Raw genomic sequence first — 14,070 nt, forward strand, 5'->3', positions numbered from 1 at the left:
AAAGGCATGGCTGGATTTCAAGGGCTGTTATTCTGTTGTTGTCCTCTTGAGTCATGTTTACCCCACGAGACTGTCCACAACAGAGAGACCATCCTTTGTGCTGCGGTTGGGACAGGTGGCCTCTTGCCGTTTGAAACACACAGCTGATGTTCCCACATGCCCTAAGGAATAAGGGTGGTATGGAGATGGGCTTTAACTGAATTGTATGTTTCTCAAAGGCTGATATATCTTTTTTTTCTTCTTCTTTTTTTTTTTTTTTTCCCCACAAGAGCTGCTGTCTGCTTTCCTTTTGGAAGGCATCTTTACAAACTTGCTTAAAAACAAAGCCCTCACATGACACTGATGTAAACTTCCTGCCCTCCGGTTTGACTTTATTAACAATAACCTAAAGGGCTGCTCAAGCACACTTCCCATGTTTAGCCTTAAACCCTTTGTCACCAGTTTTTTTCTCCCCCCCCAGTATAGCGAGTCAGCCAAACCTAATTACCCTTTAATCAGTAAAATCAACACCTGCCAACAGGGTGGGCTTTTTTCAGTAAATAGTGCTTCACTTTTCCAAAGGGCTGATAAATTTCCAGGGGCCCTATTATTTCTTTGTCCTGCTGATTAGGAGCTTTGACAGATAATCTGGTAATGGGTATGGTTATCTCATGCCTATGAGGCAGTAGTGGTGAATCTTCCTCTTGGCAAGGGCAGCACAACTAGGTGAGACAGGAATTATACGTAGATGCTGGGAGCCAAATGTCCTGATCTTTTCTTTTTAAAACTTAGGTCAACCCTGGAAAGTGTGTGTCAGAGAGGTCTGGCACGTGGGATTAAAGTTTCAGGGGAAATAAAGAGTAAGGCAGCCCGTAGAAGTTCCTGATCTTTGATCTTGCTTAGGCAGCCCTCTGCAAAAAGGTAAGGTGGCAGGATTGTCTGCAGAGAGCAGGAACTGAGACTGGATTGTACAGAGCCTGCTGGACCTCAAGGGCATGTCTGTGCTGTCAGGTCAACCCAGAGCCACCACTGCCCGTGAGAGGTGACTCATCTGCACCTTCACTGCAGATCTGCAGTGTGAGAAGAGCTGTTTGTGGGAAGGAAGGTTGCTTAGGTGAAGTTCAGGCCAGGCCAGCATCTGGTTGACATGGGCTGGGTGGATGGAACATGGACAGGATTCAAGCTCAAACTCCTGATTTCCCACACTGCCCTCGTTCTCAGTGTGACTGGCTGAAACTTGAGCAAGCGGCAGCATGGACAGAAAGCAAACGGGGCTACAGGACTTACAGCTCCACTTGAGGTTTGCTTTTAGCACACAGATCATTCCAGGACAGATCTCTGGTGGAAACAATAACTGTGGTATTCATGGCAGCACTCTTGAAAATGTCTCACATATAATCTAACAGCCAGTCTGATGTTCATCTGAGAACAGATGAAACATTGTTCGAAATTTCAGCATACAAAACTCTTTACCAGTACACTCAGCTCTGAAAAAAAACCAGAGCCTTTTGGGCTGAAGTCTTTTACACTTGTTTTCAGCTCTAAAGTGAATGTTTTTGGAAAGTTTTGCTTAATTCCATGTGAATGAACAGGACTGAGGAGTGAAAACCTGTTGTGGTTTTGCTTGGATGTTCCCACTCGGGTTATTTTTGCTGGGTAGAAGCTGCAGTTTGTTCAGCAGCTGTGTGTGTGCCTGGCTCCGTCTCCCCTCCCCTAGCAGCCCCACACAGTGCTGCTCCATGGGTTTGTGTAGGTGAGTACACAGGCTCCTAAATGGCTGGTGTTGGCTTTACCTATGAAAACTATCCCCCTGCCCTCTGCACCGTCATTCAGCCTCTGCTCCAGCCTAGGGATGCTGATTATGTTCATTATTTATATGCAGACCTATGCCTGAGATGCAGCTAATGCTGATGACCAAAGCCCAGGATCTCCTCCCTGTACCCAGGGAGAACCAGGGTCTGTCAGTCCAGTCTAATTCTGTGTCTCCAGAGCTCAGCTCTTCCAAGTTAGCGTGGTTGGGTTGATGTTGCCAGGGTATGGATGAAGATCAGGCAGGATCAAGTGCTGGATGTTCTTCCAGGTGAGGTGGAGCCTTCCTTTAACTCTGCAGGGTGAGCAGTGCTTGAGTTAGTAGCAAAGTCCCTGCTAGTTGGAGGTTAAAGCAGTTCCTATGGAACAAGAGAGGTCTCCTGTGTCTGAACACCTCAGGTCATGATCTCCACGAAAATCCTCTGCTGAGCTTGGTTGAGGGAACGGGGGTCCAGTGGGATAAGGGGGTCTGGCATGGCTGGCTGCTGTCAAAAGGAAGGAGGATTTTGGATATGTGGGCTGACACCAGTCCCAGTCCTGCAATGAGATCTGGGAGGATTGATCCCTGGGCCTGTGCAAACTCTCCTCCATTGTAGGATTGCTCTTGATGGTGGACATAGCTGAAGAATTGTCTTCACCAGTCTGGCAGGACACCACCACTCACACTGATTTCAGCAGCAGCTACAAATACCCATTGCTCCAAAAATCCGTGTGAATTCAGGTGCTTTGTTTTGGACTCCGTCCTCTGACAATTCTGCCCATCCTTCTGTCTGTCTGTCTGCACCGGAGGGACAGGATCCCTGGGTATCTTGCAAACAAGCTTCTCCAAACCAGCCCCCCAGGGCACCCCCCCCCAGCAGCTTGCAGTGCCGCTGCTGGACAGCTGCACAGGAGGAGCCTGCAGCAAAGCGGGGCGAAGCGATGGCGTTTAGGACCCTGGGCCCTCCGCCAAGGCGCAGGTAGGTCTGTCTCATTCGTCAGCGGGGTTCATTCACTCCCAGGGATGTGTGTGTGTGAGCCTGAGTGTGTGCCGAGAGCTTGTCCTTCCCCGCCGCGGGCTGAGGTCCCTCCGAGCAATGGGACCCACCCCGTTCTCCGGGCGGTGAGGAGTGCTGAACTGGGGCAGAAAGCGCTTTCCTTTTCTCTGGAAGAAAACAAGCCGTGAGGATACTTAAGGATGTGCAGCCCAGATGTGTCTCCCACCTCCACCTTCCTCATAGGACTCGTGTGCTTGACAGCTTTCAGCAACTTTGCGAAAACTTCTGCAGACTTCTCAGGTAGGGGGGAAGCGCTGATCCCGTCGTGTGCTGGGCGGCTGCGTACGGGTGGGAGCTCTTGTCGCAGCTCGGGGAAAGTGGATGGGAGCAGATCCGGGATAGTTATGCGGGGAGTCGCTTTAATCTTTTTAAAATAAGCTGATGAAATGGATCTTCGGTAAGAGGATTTTGAGTTTGTTTAAAGCCTTTCTCAACAACCCTTAGCAAAACTATTTCAGCAGAGTCAGTCGGAGTAACTTTGGGAACAAGGAAGGGAACAGTGTTAACTTGTCTAAGTTTGTAGCAGGTTTTGTGCTGTGTTTCTCTGACGAGTGAAAAGAGCTAACCTAGGAGACTGGGAAGGCCTAGGACATAAATTAAAGCTAACATAGCAAAACCCAGTTATTTTGTAATCAGCCAGATTCCCCTCCACTTAACATACAGCTCCTGATTCTTGCAACAGCACCCAGAGACATAAATGAGATGTTACATGCGCAGAATGAATTATACTCTGAGCCTATGTTTGCTTAAGCCAGGAGAAGTATCTCATTTCTAAATAATTTCTCAATCTAAAAATGTTCATAGCACTTGTTTTGAGTTGTGCACAACAGGCAAATACACAGCACTTTGGAGGTATGGAGTCCCAGAAAAGTTTTAGAACTATGTACAGCTGCATCTGTCACTTTAAAATTGTCTTTCTGCTCCTTTTTTTTTTTGTGGATGTGTGTGTGGGTCAAAGAAAATGTAACAGATCTCAATTTATAGTTAAGCAGGATTGATTAGTCTTCTTGGGAATGACTGGTGAGGGTAACTTTGCTTTGGGGATATTGGTTCTAATTTTGGGTCTTAGTGTGGAGACCTAGTTTGGCATATTCTTTTGGTATGTGTTGCAAACTCTTGTAGTGGATAAGAGCTGCCAATTATACTTTGCTGATGAAAAAGTGCCATTAGCAAGAGCTGAATCTCACAGAATCACAGAATCACAGAATAGTAGGGGTTGGAAGGGACCTCTGTGGGTCATCTAGTCCAACCCCCCCGCCGAAGCAGGGTCACCTACAGCAGGCAAATCTCACTGGACTCTGGTTTCAACACATCACAACACTGCTGCTCGCTTGCTGGGAGTGCGTGGCTCTTCGTGCTGTGAGAGATTTGTGTTAGAAAGGAGGAGCTTGTGGTGGAGGGGGGAGAATATATATGGTAGCTTGAAGCCTTAATGTGAATTGAAGGGGGCTGACTTGCTTGTGATTCAGTCTCCTTTGGAGGCAGATCAGTCCCGGGGGCTGCCATTCAAGGCAGATCTGCCTCTGAATGGAAAGGACTGAGGCATTTCCCTGTTTCTAGTGTGTTTTTATCTCTTTCTTGGCACTGAGCTTTCTCTGTGCTCCTCCTTCCAAGCAAATTCATGCAGAAGGGGTGCATGGAGTGGGCATGACAGGAATTAAAGCTGCAACAGGAAAAGTACTGGTCCTTCTAAAATGTAGGTTAAGTTTGCCTCAGCCAGGCCAGATTGCTAAGCATTAAAATGTGTGAAAGTGTCCTAGGGCGAGGGTACTTCATACTGTGTGTGTGCAACATAGCCAGAGCGATGGAAGCAAGTTCAATAGGCTTTGGTGATGCTGGCAGTGTGGGCAAAAGCTGTGCTTTTAAAAAGATGGAAAAGAAGGTTGCTGATAACAAAATGGTGTTTTCTGCAACAGCCAGCCATACTGTCACACTTTGGGAGAAGAGGGGTGGCTTAAAACCCTGTGTACGTGCGTGGCAGGGCTGTACTCTGGAGCAGGGTCTGTAATCCCAACAGCACAACTTCCCGTGTGTTTCCACAACTGTTGAAATCTTCTGTCAGATCCAAGCTATGTTTTCTGATAGCAGGCTTGGCAAATGTCCCCAGTCTTGTTGGACTGACTGTACCTTGCAGGACAGGAAACATGGTTTGCGACAGGAAAGGGCTGTGCCGAGGGTGTAGCAGTTTGAATATGGTTTTCTAAGTTCAGGACCTGGGTAGCCACAAGATGAAAGAGGGTGGGAAATGGTACAGCACTTCCCAAATCACACCTTATGCTTCCCCAATACTTTCTGCAAAGACCCCATTTGTCTCCCTCCGGTACTGGAGGGCACACACCTTGTGCCTCTGAGAAGGAGGAGCGGCCCAGATAGCTTCCTACCTGATGGAGCACCTTGTTTGTTGCTGTTACCACTCTATATGACTTGTCAGCTGGCATGAGGAATGCAAGGCAGGTAGCCTTTTTAACATAATTTGACTGTAATGGTTTCTGGCCACTTATCTACTTTTTGTATACTTCGGGATTTTCTGTGTTTTTCTCCAGCATGGCTGGAACTGAGCAGGTGAACGTCTTTGGGGAAGCCTGATAGCCTTATCGTATGCCATCCCAGCTACAGGTGGTGCATTCAACACATGAGTTGGCTGCATCCCAGGGAGGTAAATGGATTTGTATTGATTATTGCTGCTGAGGAATGCGAGGCTTGCTGTGATCCCATGAGAGGTTTCTGCAGCAGTTCGTCTGCTGCCCACATGCTGGAGGGAGATGACACAACTCATTGGAATGGTAGGGCTTTTCCAGGTTGCAAACAGCAGTACTGTTCAGAGAAAGCAGCTGATGCTCTTTGGAGAAGAACGTTTTTTTAAACTCAATCCTGTAGACCATGTTTAGCAACAAAGCTTCTCTGGCTTCTCAGCTTGGTTTGACCCAGAGCTGCCTTGGAAGTGCTGCTGTCAGTAATAGGCCATGGCCTTTTCATGATGGGCCAGACACAATGCATAGACCCAGATCTGGAAAGAAACAGCTTAGGGATGGCCAGTGGAGCTCTAAGCAGATCGCAAGGAGCACTGATCCAACTCACATACTGCAGCTATGCAACAGGACTGGCTGAAAGACTTAGCAAGAATTGCACACCCACCAACGTCCCACTGCTCCCACTGCTCTCCCACTGGCTGACTCTTCAAGGTGTGTGTCTCGTGGCTGCAGGAAGATTTCTTTTTTACATAGGTTGTGACAAGGCACCCTGAGAGGGTAAGCAGAGGTATGGTGAACTGGGTTGCTCATGGAAGGCACAGGTAGAGCTGGTGGGGATCTCCATCATCTCAGCTCCCAGGTTTCTGAGCGCATGGTTCTCACACTGTGGCTCCATCCCTCCTGTTCGAACAGCTTAAATGCCACAACGTGAACACGATGAGTGCCTGTCCTGCTGGAGACTGGTGCAATCTAGGATGTAAGAATTATAATTTCTTTTAAGTCAAATATTTGAACTATGTGAAGAGTTTTGAAGTTGTTTTCTTTAATAGTTCTTTAAACATTGATGTCTGCAGGAGGGTGTGGGTGTAGGAAGGAGGTCCTTGGGGAGGCAGTGGAGTTATCAGGCACTTTGCAGCCACTTCTTGAGAAAGCCTGGACTTTTTCTCTGGGGCTGCTTGTAGTATGGACTCTTGATCTAATCTTATTCTGTGATCAGTTCTTGTGCTCAGGACTGTTTGAAGGCTCAGGACCTAATGTCATGATGTGTCACATATCCCTTATGTTCAAGGTGACAGTTGAAGACCGTGATGAGGTGTGGGGTAAGAGACTGGTCTTTTGAGTCTCTGGGCTTTAACTATAAACTCTGAATCCTGATCTCAGTCCCAGCAAAGAACTCTCCAAAATCTCTCCCAGATGATAAAACTTCACCTTTGTTTTAGCACTTTTCTATATGTGGTGAGAGTCCAAGAAAAGCAACGTCTTGCGCTGGGTAGGCTCTGGGAGGCAGTGATTCATGTGCAGCGCACAGAGCTTGCTCCTTAGAGACACTAGGTTAATGAAAATGGGGCCAAAATTAGTCTTTGGTGCTAACTTAAAATGCAGGTGTTGAAAGCTTAGTCAAAATCTTGGTCAACAGCTATTGCTCATATCCTGTGTGCTGTCTTCTAGCTCCAGCCATGGGATTCCTGTCTCTGAAGTTAATTTGTGCAAACACAGATTGAATTCTGCTCTGCCCACTAAGGTGACCATTTAATTTCCAGCTGCCTACCTACAGAGAATTAGGCTTATGTGATTATGATGCTGTGCTCCAATTGTATCCCCTCCCTCAATAACTTTCCTATTTATTAGCTAATTTCAGGCATGTTGGACAGAAAAGTAGTGACATCAGTGGAACAGATCACTACTGCCACAGTACAGAAAAGGCTGTCTGTAAACTCAACCATTTGCAGACATCAGAGAATCCACTGCAGGGACCTAAGCCAAAAACTTAGATTTCTAGGCTTGGAAATAGCTTTGATGGGAGCTTATGCTTTTTCTGACGCAGAAGAACCCAGCCGCAGGACATAAAGCCATAGGAACAACAGCCCCCTTAGTGCTGCTCCCCCCGGGCCTGCTTTAGTATTTATGTTCTTTGCACTAGATTTGGCACAAGCTGGATGTCAGCAGCGCTTTGCTTAAGGGAGCTGATCCAGCACTCGGCCAGATGAGCGCTGATAACTCCCATCCACACCCTGCAGGTGAGCCCTGGGTAGCTTTCGGGAGCTCTTCCCAGCTTTGAAAGCACAAAGATTTTTTTTGTTGTTGTTGTTTTGGGGTTTTCTTCCCCCCCCTCCCCAAGAATGGCAGGGTTCAAGTGAAAGCTGCTTTTGCCACCTCCCTGCTAATTGGCTCAGGGTGTTTGTTTGAGCTGATGAGGGCTGGAGTTGGGAGGGGAAAGGCACTTCTCCCTGATTGCATTTAATCAGTCCATAATAAAAGCAATTTGTTTGACAAGTCCATTCACCAAATTATCACCAAAATTTACATGCTAACAGCTTCTGAATGGCTTTAGTCAGACTTTGGTGCTGGTTTTGGTTTTCTGAATGGGTCGATGGTGTCAAGGGGATTCAGGATTTCAGTTTGTTGAAAGATGCAGGCTGCAAAAGGAGGATTTTCGAGAGAAAGGCAGATACGATTTATTTTCCAATGTGGTGGTGTAACTCAGTAATGAGGTTTGGGCTTTTGACCCCAGGAGTAAACAGACATGCTTGAGACTTCATTTAAAGACTGGGCTAAACCCAGGCTACCTCTGTACCTTCTCTAGGTGAAGGGCTCTGAGTGATGAGGTTGGATGGACCTCAGGCTGCTGCCGGAAGAGGTCGTTGCCCCAGGCAATTTTTTCCTCCTCAGCTGGAGGTCGTATGTGCCAACCCATCCATCACAGCTGCGTGGGCTGCAGTTTGGCTTTGTGAGGGGGGTCTGTGCTGGGGTGCAGAGGTGACAAAGCCCAAAATCTCATCAAAGACTGACTTTGGCCTTTTCTGGTAATGTTGAGAAGACGTGGCTGCATGGTGAGCTGTAGAGACTGCGTCTGGGGGACTGGAGGAGGATGGCTGGGTCTGGCAGCTATGGCTGGGTGATTCTTGAAAGAGGGGGGGCTTCCAGACTCCAGTTTTGTGTCATTTATCTCTATCTGTCAGTAGGCAGCAGTTTAAAGACCTCAGAGAGCTGAGAGGTGTTGGAGGAGGAAATCAAGCGCCAGTTCTGTTGCTGCTGGGAGAGGAAGAGAAGAAACACAGAAGCTGGGGCTATTTTGGTGCCTTAGAGAGTTTTTCTGGGTTTTCAGCTGGGATGCAGCTTTGTGGGCGTCAGTATATTGCACTAGGCAAAGATTCAGGTGTCTCTGAGCTCCTGTCCTGAGGGCTGCTTTGGAAAAAACTGGATTTCCCAGCAGTTATAATGGTAGTGCTGTGAGGGAGGACTCGGCGCTTGCTGACTCTGAAACATTCAGAGTTTACTTTTACTGACAGCTGAGGGGGCCAAAGTGAGCTTCAGGAAGAGAAACGCATGTTTCCAATTCTGTGTGTTCGTGGTTCTGTGCTGTGACCAGAGGTGCTGTTGCTGCGAAAAAGCAGCTGCGGGTCTGTGTTTGCGGTGCCAGAGAAAGGAGGCACTGGCAAGGAGGGACGGATGGGGTTGCTGTGGGTGCCAGGAGGTCTCGTGAGGGGTCTGTTTGAAGCCTTGTATAGGCAGTGACTTCAAGATCAGTGTGCCATACATATGCATCTGGTTCGCGTCATGTGGAAATCCTTCAGAGCTGTCAGCAACAGCCAAGAGACCCCAGGGATCCCAATGTCTGTGTGATGATTGGCGATGTTTATGTAGTATCTACTGATTGCTGTGGCCCAGAAACTGATCCACCGATGCAAACTTTTGATGGTACCAGGAACACTTTACTGAATTTGTGTTATTAATTAAAAAAAAAAATCCACTGTGGTAATTTCAATCATTTCAAGATATCCCAGGTTATCAGTACCCACTAGATGTGTTAGGGATACAAATGCTGCAGTATTAAAGAAAGCAACTGCTTGTGTCCTCAGGTAGAAATTGTCCCATGGTTTAAGACTTTGTGAAAGCAGATTTTATATAACATAAATAGTTTGGTCAATTAAAAAAAAACGGTGGAAATTTTAATGTATCCTTTCTCAACCGAGAGATGCTAAAATCATAATTTAAGTAGAGGTAGGGGAGAACAAGCTCTGCAGGGAAGGGGGAAACTATGTATTTACACTTGGCACTTTTCACAGAATCACACAGAGGGTAGGGGTTGGAAGGGACCTCTGTAGATCATCTAGTCCAACCCCCCTGCCCAAGCAGGGTCACCTACAGCAGGCTGCACAGGACTGCATCCAGCCAGGCTTTGAATATCTCCAGAGAAGGAGACTCTACAACCCCTCTGGGCAGCCTGTTCCATGGCTCCATCACCCTCAGAGGGAAGAAGTTCTTCCTCATGTTCAGACAGAACTTCCTGTGCTTCAGTTTGTGCCCATTGCCCCTTGTCCTGTCGCTGGGCACCACTGAAAAGAGTCTGGCCCCATCCTCCTGACACCCACCCTTCAGATATTTGTAGGCATTTATAAGGTCCCTTCTCAGCCTTTGCTTCTTCAGGCTAAAGAAGCCCAGCTCCCTCAGCTTTTGCTGGGTAGGAGAGATGCTCCAGTCACCTTTATCACCCTTTTGCTAATCCTTTGGTTGGTGCTAATTTAAACATGGCCTAATCTTCAAAAATGCTTGGTATTCAGAACTGGATATCAGACTATGCTACATTTTGGTGGGTGTGCAGTGGTTTAGGTGGCCAACACCAGGACTGTTTGCATGTCTTATGTGCTTGGCTCGTTTGTGTACTTGTATAGCTTGAACCTTCTGCTTTCTGTTCCAAGATAGCAATCGCAGTCCCTGTGGGGGACCATTTGAAGTAACTGCCCCTGGGCTTTTTTGTGCTCTTGTCATTCCTTTTTATCCAGATACCCCAGACCTTCACAGATTCAGTCTGTTTCTTTCCCTTAAAATTATGTAGTTGCCTGCAGGAACAGACCCAATGTGCTGCTCAAAGTAGTTCAGGGGATTTTCTGATCAGGTTGGACAAGGTTCCTTGTGTCCTTGCCAGTGCTGTGCCTCACTGATCTAGTACTGCTGTTGTCTGGAATTGTTAATCTCAGCTCATCTTCTTGATGATTAAATCTGATATAGAAGTAATAACTGTGAACATGTTTAAGAGAACTGCTTGGGTTACTTATTATTATTATTATTATTATTATTATTATTATTACTATTACTATTATTATTATTATTTACCTAGCTGCTCCTTTTGCCTGGGGAAAGATGATGAGCTGTGTTTCTCCTAGCCTGGGTTTGGGCTGATCCAAGTATGCCTGGCTCAGCTTACTAAGTGAGGATATGAGCTCATTCATAGTAATTCAAGTATGCATGTCTGCTCTTTTGAGGATGCCTGGAACCCAGTGCATGTCTTTTCATGTCAGGGAGACAACGATGGTTTGGCAGTTCTGAGTTGCATAGTAAAATAAGTCTTGGCTGAGCCTCTTCAAATATGCTGTGTGCGCTTGAACCACGTTGGTAGGTGCTGTCGTGTCACTGTTGATGGGACTTCTTTGGAATTTAAGGCTTGCTATACAGTAATTACTATTGGATCTATCTGGATCCTTGCATGAAGATGGAGTAGCATGTACAGGACCTGCTGTTTGGCACACTCTCCAAGTGGTCAGAGTTTTCGGAAGTGTACTTGTATTAACAGCTGGATGTAGCATACCGCAGAAGAATTTGGAGCAGACGTCCAAGCACTTTAGTTGTGGTGGGCAGGAGAGGCCACATCCACTGGCTGGCAAAGTATCCCACATCATTTACAACCTTGCCAGTGCTATGCCTGTGTGGAAGAAATAAAAGATTCTCTTTTTTATAAATATTCCCTTTTTTTAATGTTACATTAGTAGAAGAAGGCCTAGAGGGGTATAAGAAATATTGTCAGCCACCTACAGTCAAAGAACTTCACTATATACTTTTGTATGTCATCTTTTGACCCGGTATCAACACACTAGTTGCCAGCAGAGATGCTTGTCCATCCTCCAGCAGCCCATAAAAGCACCAGAATCATCACGGTGTGCGAGAGGGCTGTCTTCGGGTAAGTTATACCAGACCCTGAATAGCTTAGGTACCTGCTGGTGCTGCTTGCCAAAAAGGGACCATTCAGACCACCTACTCTGAGATGCCCTATGTGATTGTGTTGTTTTATTTTCATCTGCTATTGGATGCCTGTGGTTTTGCTGCTTGATATTATCAACATGTGTTGTATTAGCCTCAAGGGTTTAAAATGGGCTTTTATTCCAACAAGTAAATATAAAAACAAATACAGCAGTGGGGGGATTTTCTGCTAATTTTTCCTCTGTGATTTTTTTTGTATCATGCTGTGGGCTGGGGTGACCTGCATCCTGTGCTTAGGTCCTGTGGGCTCAGCTGTGATCCTTTATTGTTTGCTCCACTGCATTGATATTAAGGTTACTCTATGGTAGGTGCTTGATTCCTCATGTTTGCTGTATTTTGCATGGCTTTTGGCTCACATGTTGTCCCTTAAAGCTGTGTTGGGCCAATAGTGAAGACACTTGGTGCAACTAGGCTGATAGGTGGTAACTTGAGCTGCTGTAGCTGGATTATGTTCAATTTTGGGCCTCAGGTCTTTGGGAAATCTCTTACCTCTGTGGTCTGTGTGAGATATGTAAGTGCAGTGCTGCTGTGGCCCTGGCAATGCCCATAACATGCTGTCGGACTGAATTCTGCACTTCGGTTTTGAAAAAGTTTAGCTTTTGTGTGGAACATTTAAAGAACAGATTAATGTTGCAAATAAAATATTTGGAAGTTAAGAAATGTTACGATTAAGTTAAATGTTAGTTTTAACTAGCTGAATCCAGCCCTTTGGGTTTTAATGTTAAGAGTTACTCTTAAATGAAAACATACTACTTTTTCTCCACCTCCTTGGGACTCCTGTATTGTGAGGCAGCTGTCCTGTGCTCTGGACAATTGTGTTCTGCATGCTTCTGGTTCACTATGGCCTTATTTACCATGTGTTATTTAAACCCTGTTCTGCTTGTGGTGAGTGCCCTGCAAACAGGGATGTGCTTACCCTTCTGGAAGGAGTCTGGAGCATTACCTGCATTGCACAGATGAGGATCCAAGGTAGAGGGATTAGCATCAGGAGCTCTAACTGCCAAATATTTCAGAGGTTGTTCAGTATCTACCTTATTCTCCAGGAGCAGCCCCTTACCCATTCTCTCAAGCTATGATAGGCGGGAAGAAAGATGTGGTACTCGATACACAATTCCTTCTCCAGTACTGTAATGCATGTATGCAAATGGGCTGCATGGGTTAAAATGAGCATTACAGTTGCAAAGTCAAGTGCACGTAGTTACTTGTTGTGGCTTAAGCCCGGTAGGCAGCTAAGCACCACACAGCCGCTTGCTTGCCTCCCCTTCCCACCCCCAGTAGGACAGGGGAAGAGGAAAGGCAAGAAAACTTGTGGGTCGAGATAAAAGCAGTTTTATAAGTGAAGAAGTGGAAGAAAAAAGGAAGAAAACAAAATAAGTGATGCAAAGGCAACCACTCACCCCTCCCACAGGCAGACAGATGCTCAGCCAGTTCCCAGGCAGAAGATGGCTGATTTAGCTAAACTCCACTCCATTTGGTTGCTGAACATGACGTTATATGGCATGGAATATCTCTTTGGTTAGCTGGGGTCACCTGCCTGGTTGTGTCCCCTCCCAGCCTCTTGTGCCCCCTCCAATCTGTTCACTGGGGGTGCAGAGTGAGAAACAGAGGAAGCGCTGGTGCCGTGCAAACACTCTTCAGCAGCAGCTGAAATGTTGCTATGTCATCAATACTGCTTTGGTCACAGATCCAAAGCACTGCACTATACGAGCTGCTACCACGAAAATTAACTCCATCACAGCCAGACCCAGTACGCTGAGGAAAGGGTAACATTACACCGGCATTTTACAAGTAATAAAAGCTGGAGGTGGATGTGATAGCAGGCTTTCAGTTGGCAGATATGATCTGAACCCATAAAGTGCAGTTGTAAGAAGGGTCTGGTTTAGCATAACTTTTTTTCTTAGAGCAGGCATGCTTTGAGGGTTACTATATTTGGGACGAGATAAGAGTACTTAGAATTGGGTTACAAATTTGGGGTCAGTCCTTGAAATGTGTTCCAAGAGATCCTTAAAAATGAGTTTTGAAGGCATTCCCCACTTCCAATTTTTGTTTGTTTGTTTCTGTCTCTTCATAGGAGAAAAAAAATGCAAACATGTCTATTCAAAGGCACAAATAACGATCCTCTGGTGCAGGTGATATGGCTTAAAATAGAGCCCCTGGGATCTGCCCAGTTTAGTTTCTCTCTAGAATTTTTGTGTCTCTCTAGATTTTTGTTGTGTGGGCAACCCCTTGGAAACTGCGGTTGTTGAGCTGACTGTTTCCAAAGCACGTCCGTCTCTTCGTGCATCTTTTGTACAGGGGCCACTTCTGTTGTGTTAACACTGTTTGTGCCCTGGTTTATGTGCTCCAGCTGAATTCCAGCTCAAAGAGGTTAAAGCTTTATAAAAGTGAGTTGGGCAGGGAAGTGGCTCCACAGTTGATGATGAAGCGCACACATCTGTGACCCACGCTGTGCTCTCATGTTAGTTTATTGTCAGCCTCACAATAAAGGATAGCACTGGTTTTTGTTCAGCGAAACAACT

The 14,070-nt window shown here is 46.4% G+C and overlaps 1 protein-coding gene across 4 annotated transcripts in view; it reads left to right on the top strand.

The window, feature by feature from the left end:
• Nucleotides 1–2,714: 2,714 nt before the first annotated feature.
• The window catches only part of EVA1A (eva-1 homolog A, regulator of programmed cell death), a 219,293-nt gene continuing 207,937 nt past the window's right edge, over nucleotides 2,715–14,070 (top strand). For 3 of the 4 annotated variants that reach the window (XM_009937825.2, XM_075414941.1, XM_075414943.1), the window contains exon 1: nucleotides 2,808–3,065. In XM_009937825.2, coding sequence (XP_009936127.2) covers nucleotides 2,966–3,065 — 100 coding nt within the window. In that variant the 5' untranslated portion in view covers nucleotides 2,808–2,965. Of the gene's footprint in view, nucleotides 2,748–2,807; nucleotides 3,066–14,070 lie in introns of those variants that run through there. The other variant, XM_075414944.1, reaches the window with a different exon arrangement.

This window comes from Opisthocomus hoazin, chromosome 2 (genome assembly GCF_030867145.1).
Source record: "Opisthocomus hoazin isolate bOpiHoa1 chromosome 2, bOpiHoa1.hap1, whole genome shotgun sequence".
Lineage (NCBI taxonomy): Eukaryota > Metazoa > Chordata > Aves > Opisthocomiformes > Opisthocomidae > Opisthocomus > Opisthocomus hoazin.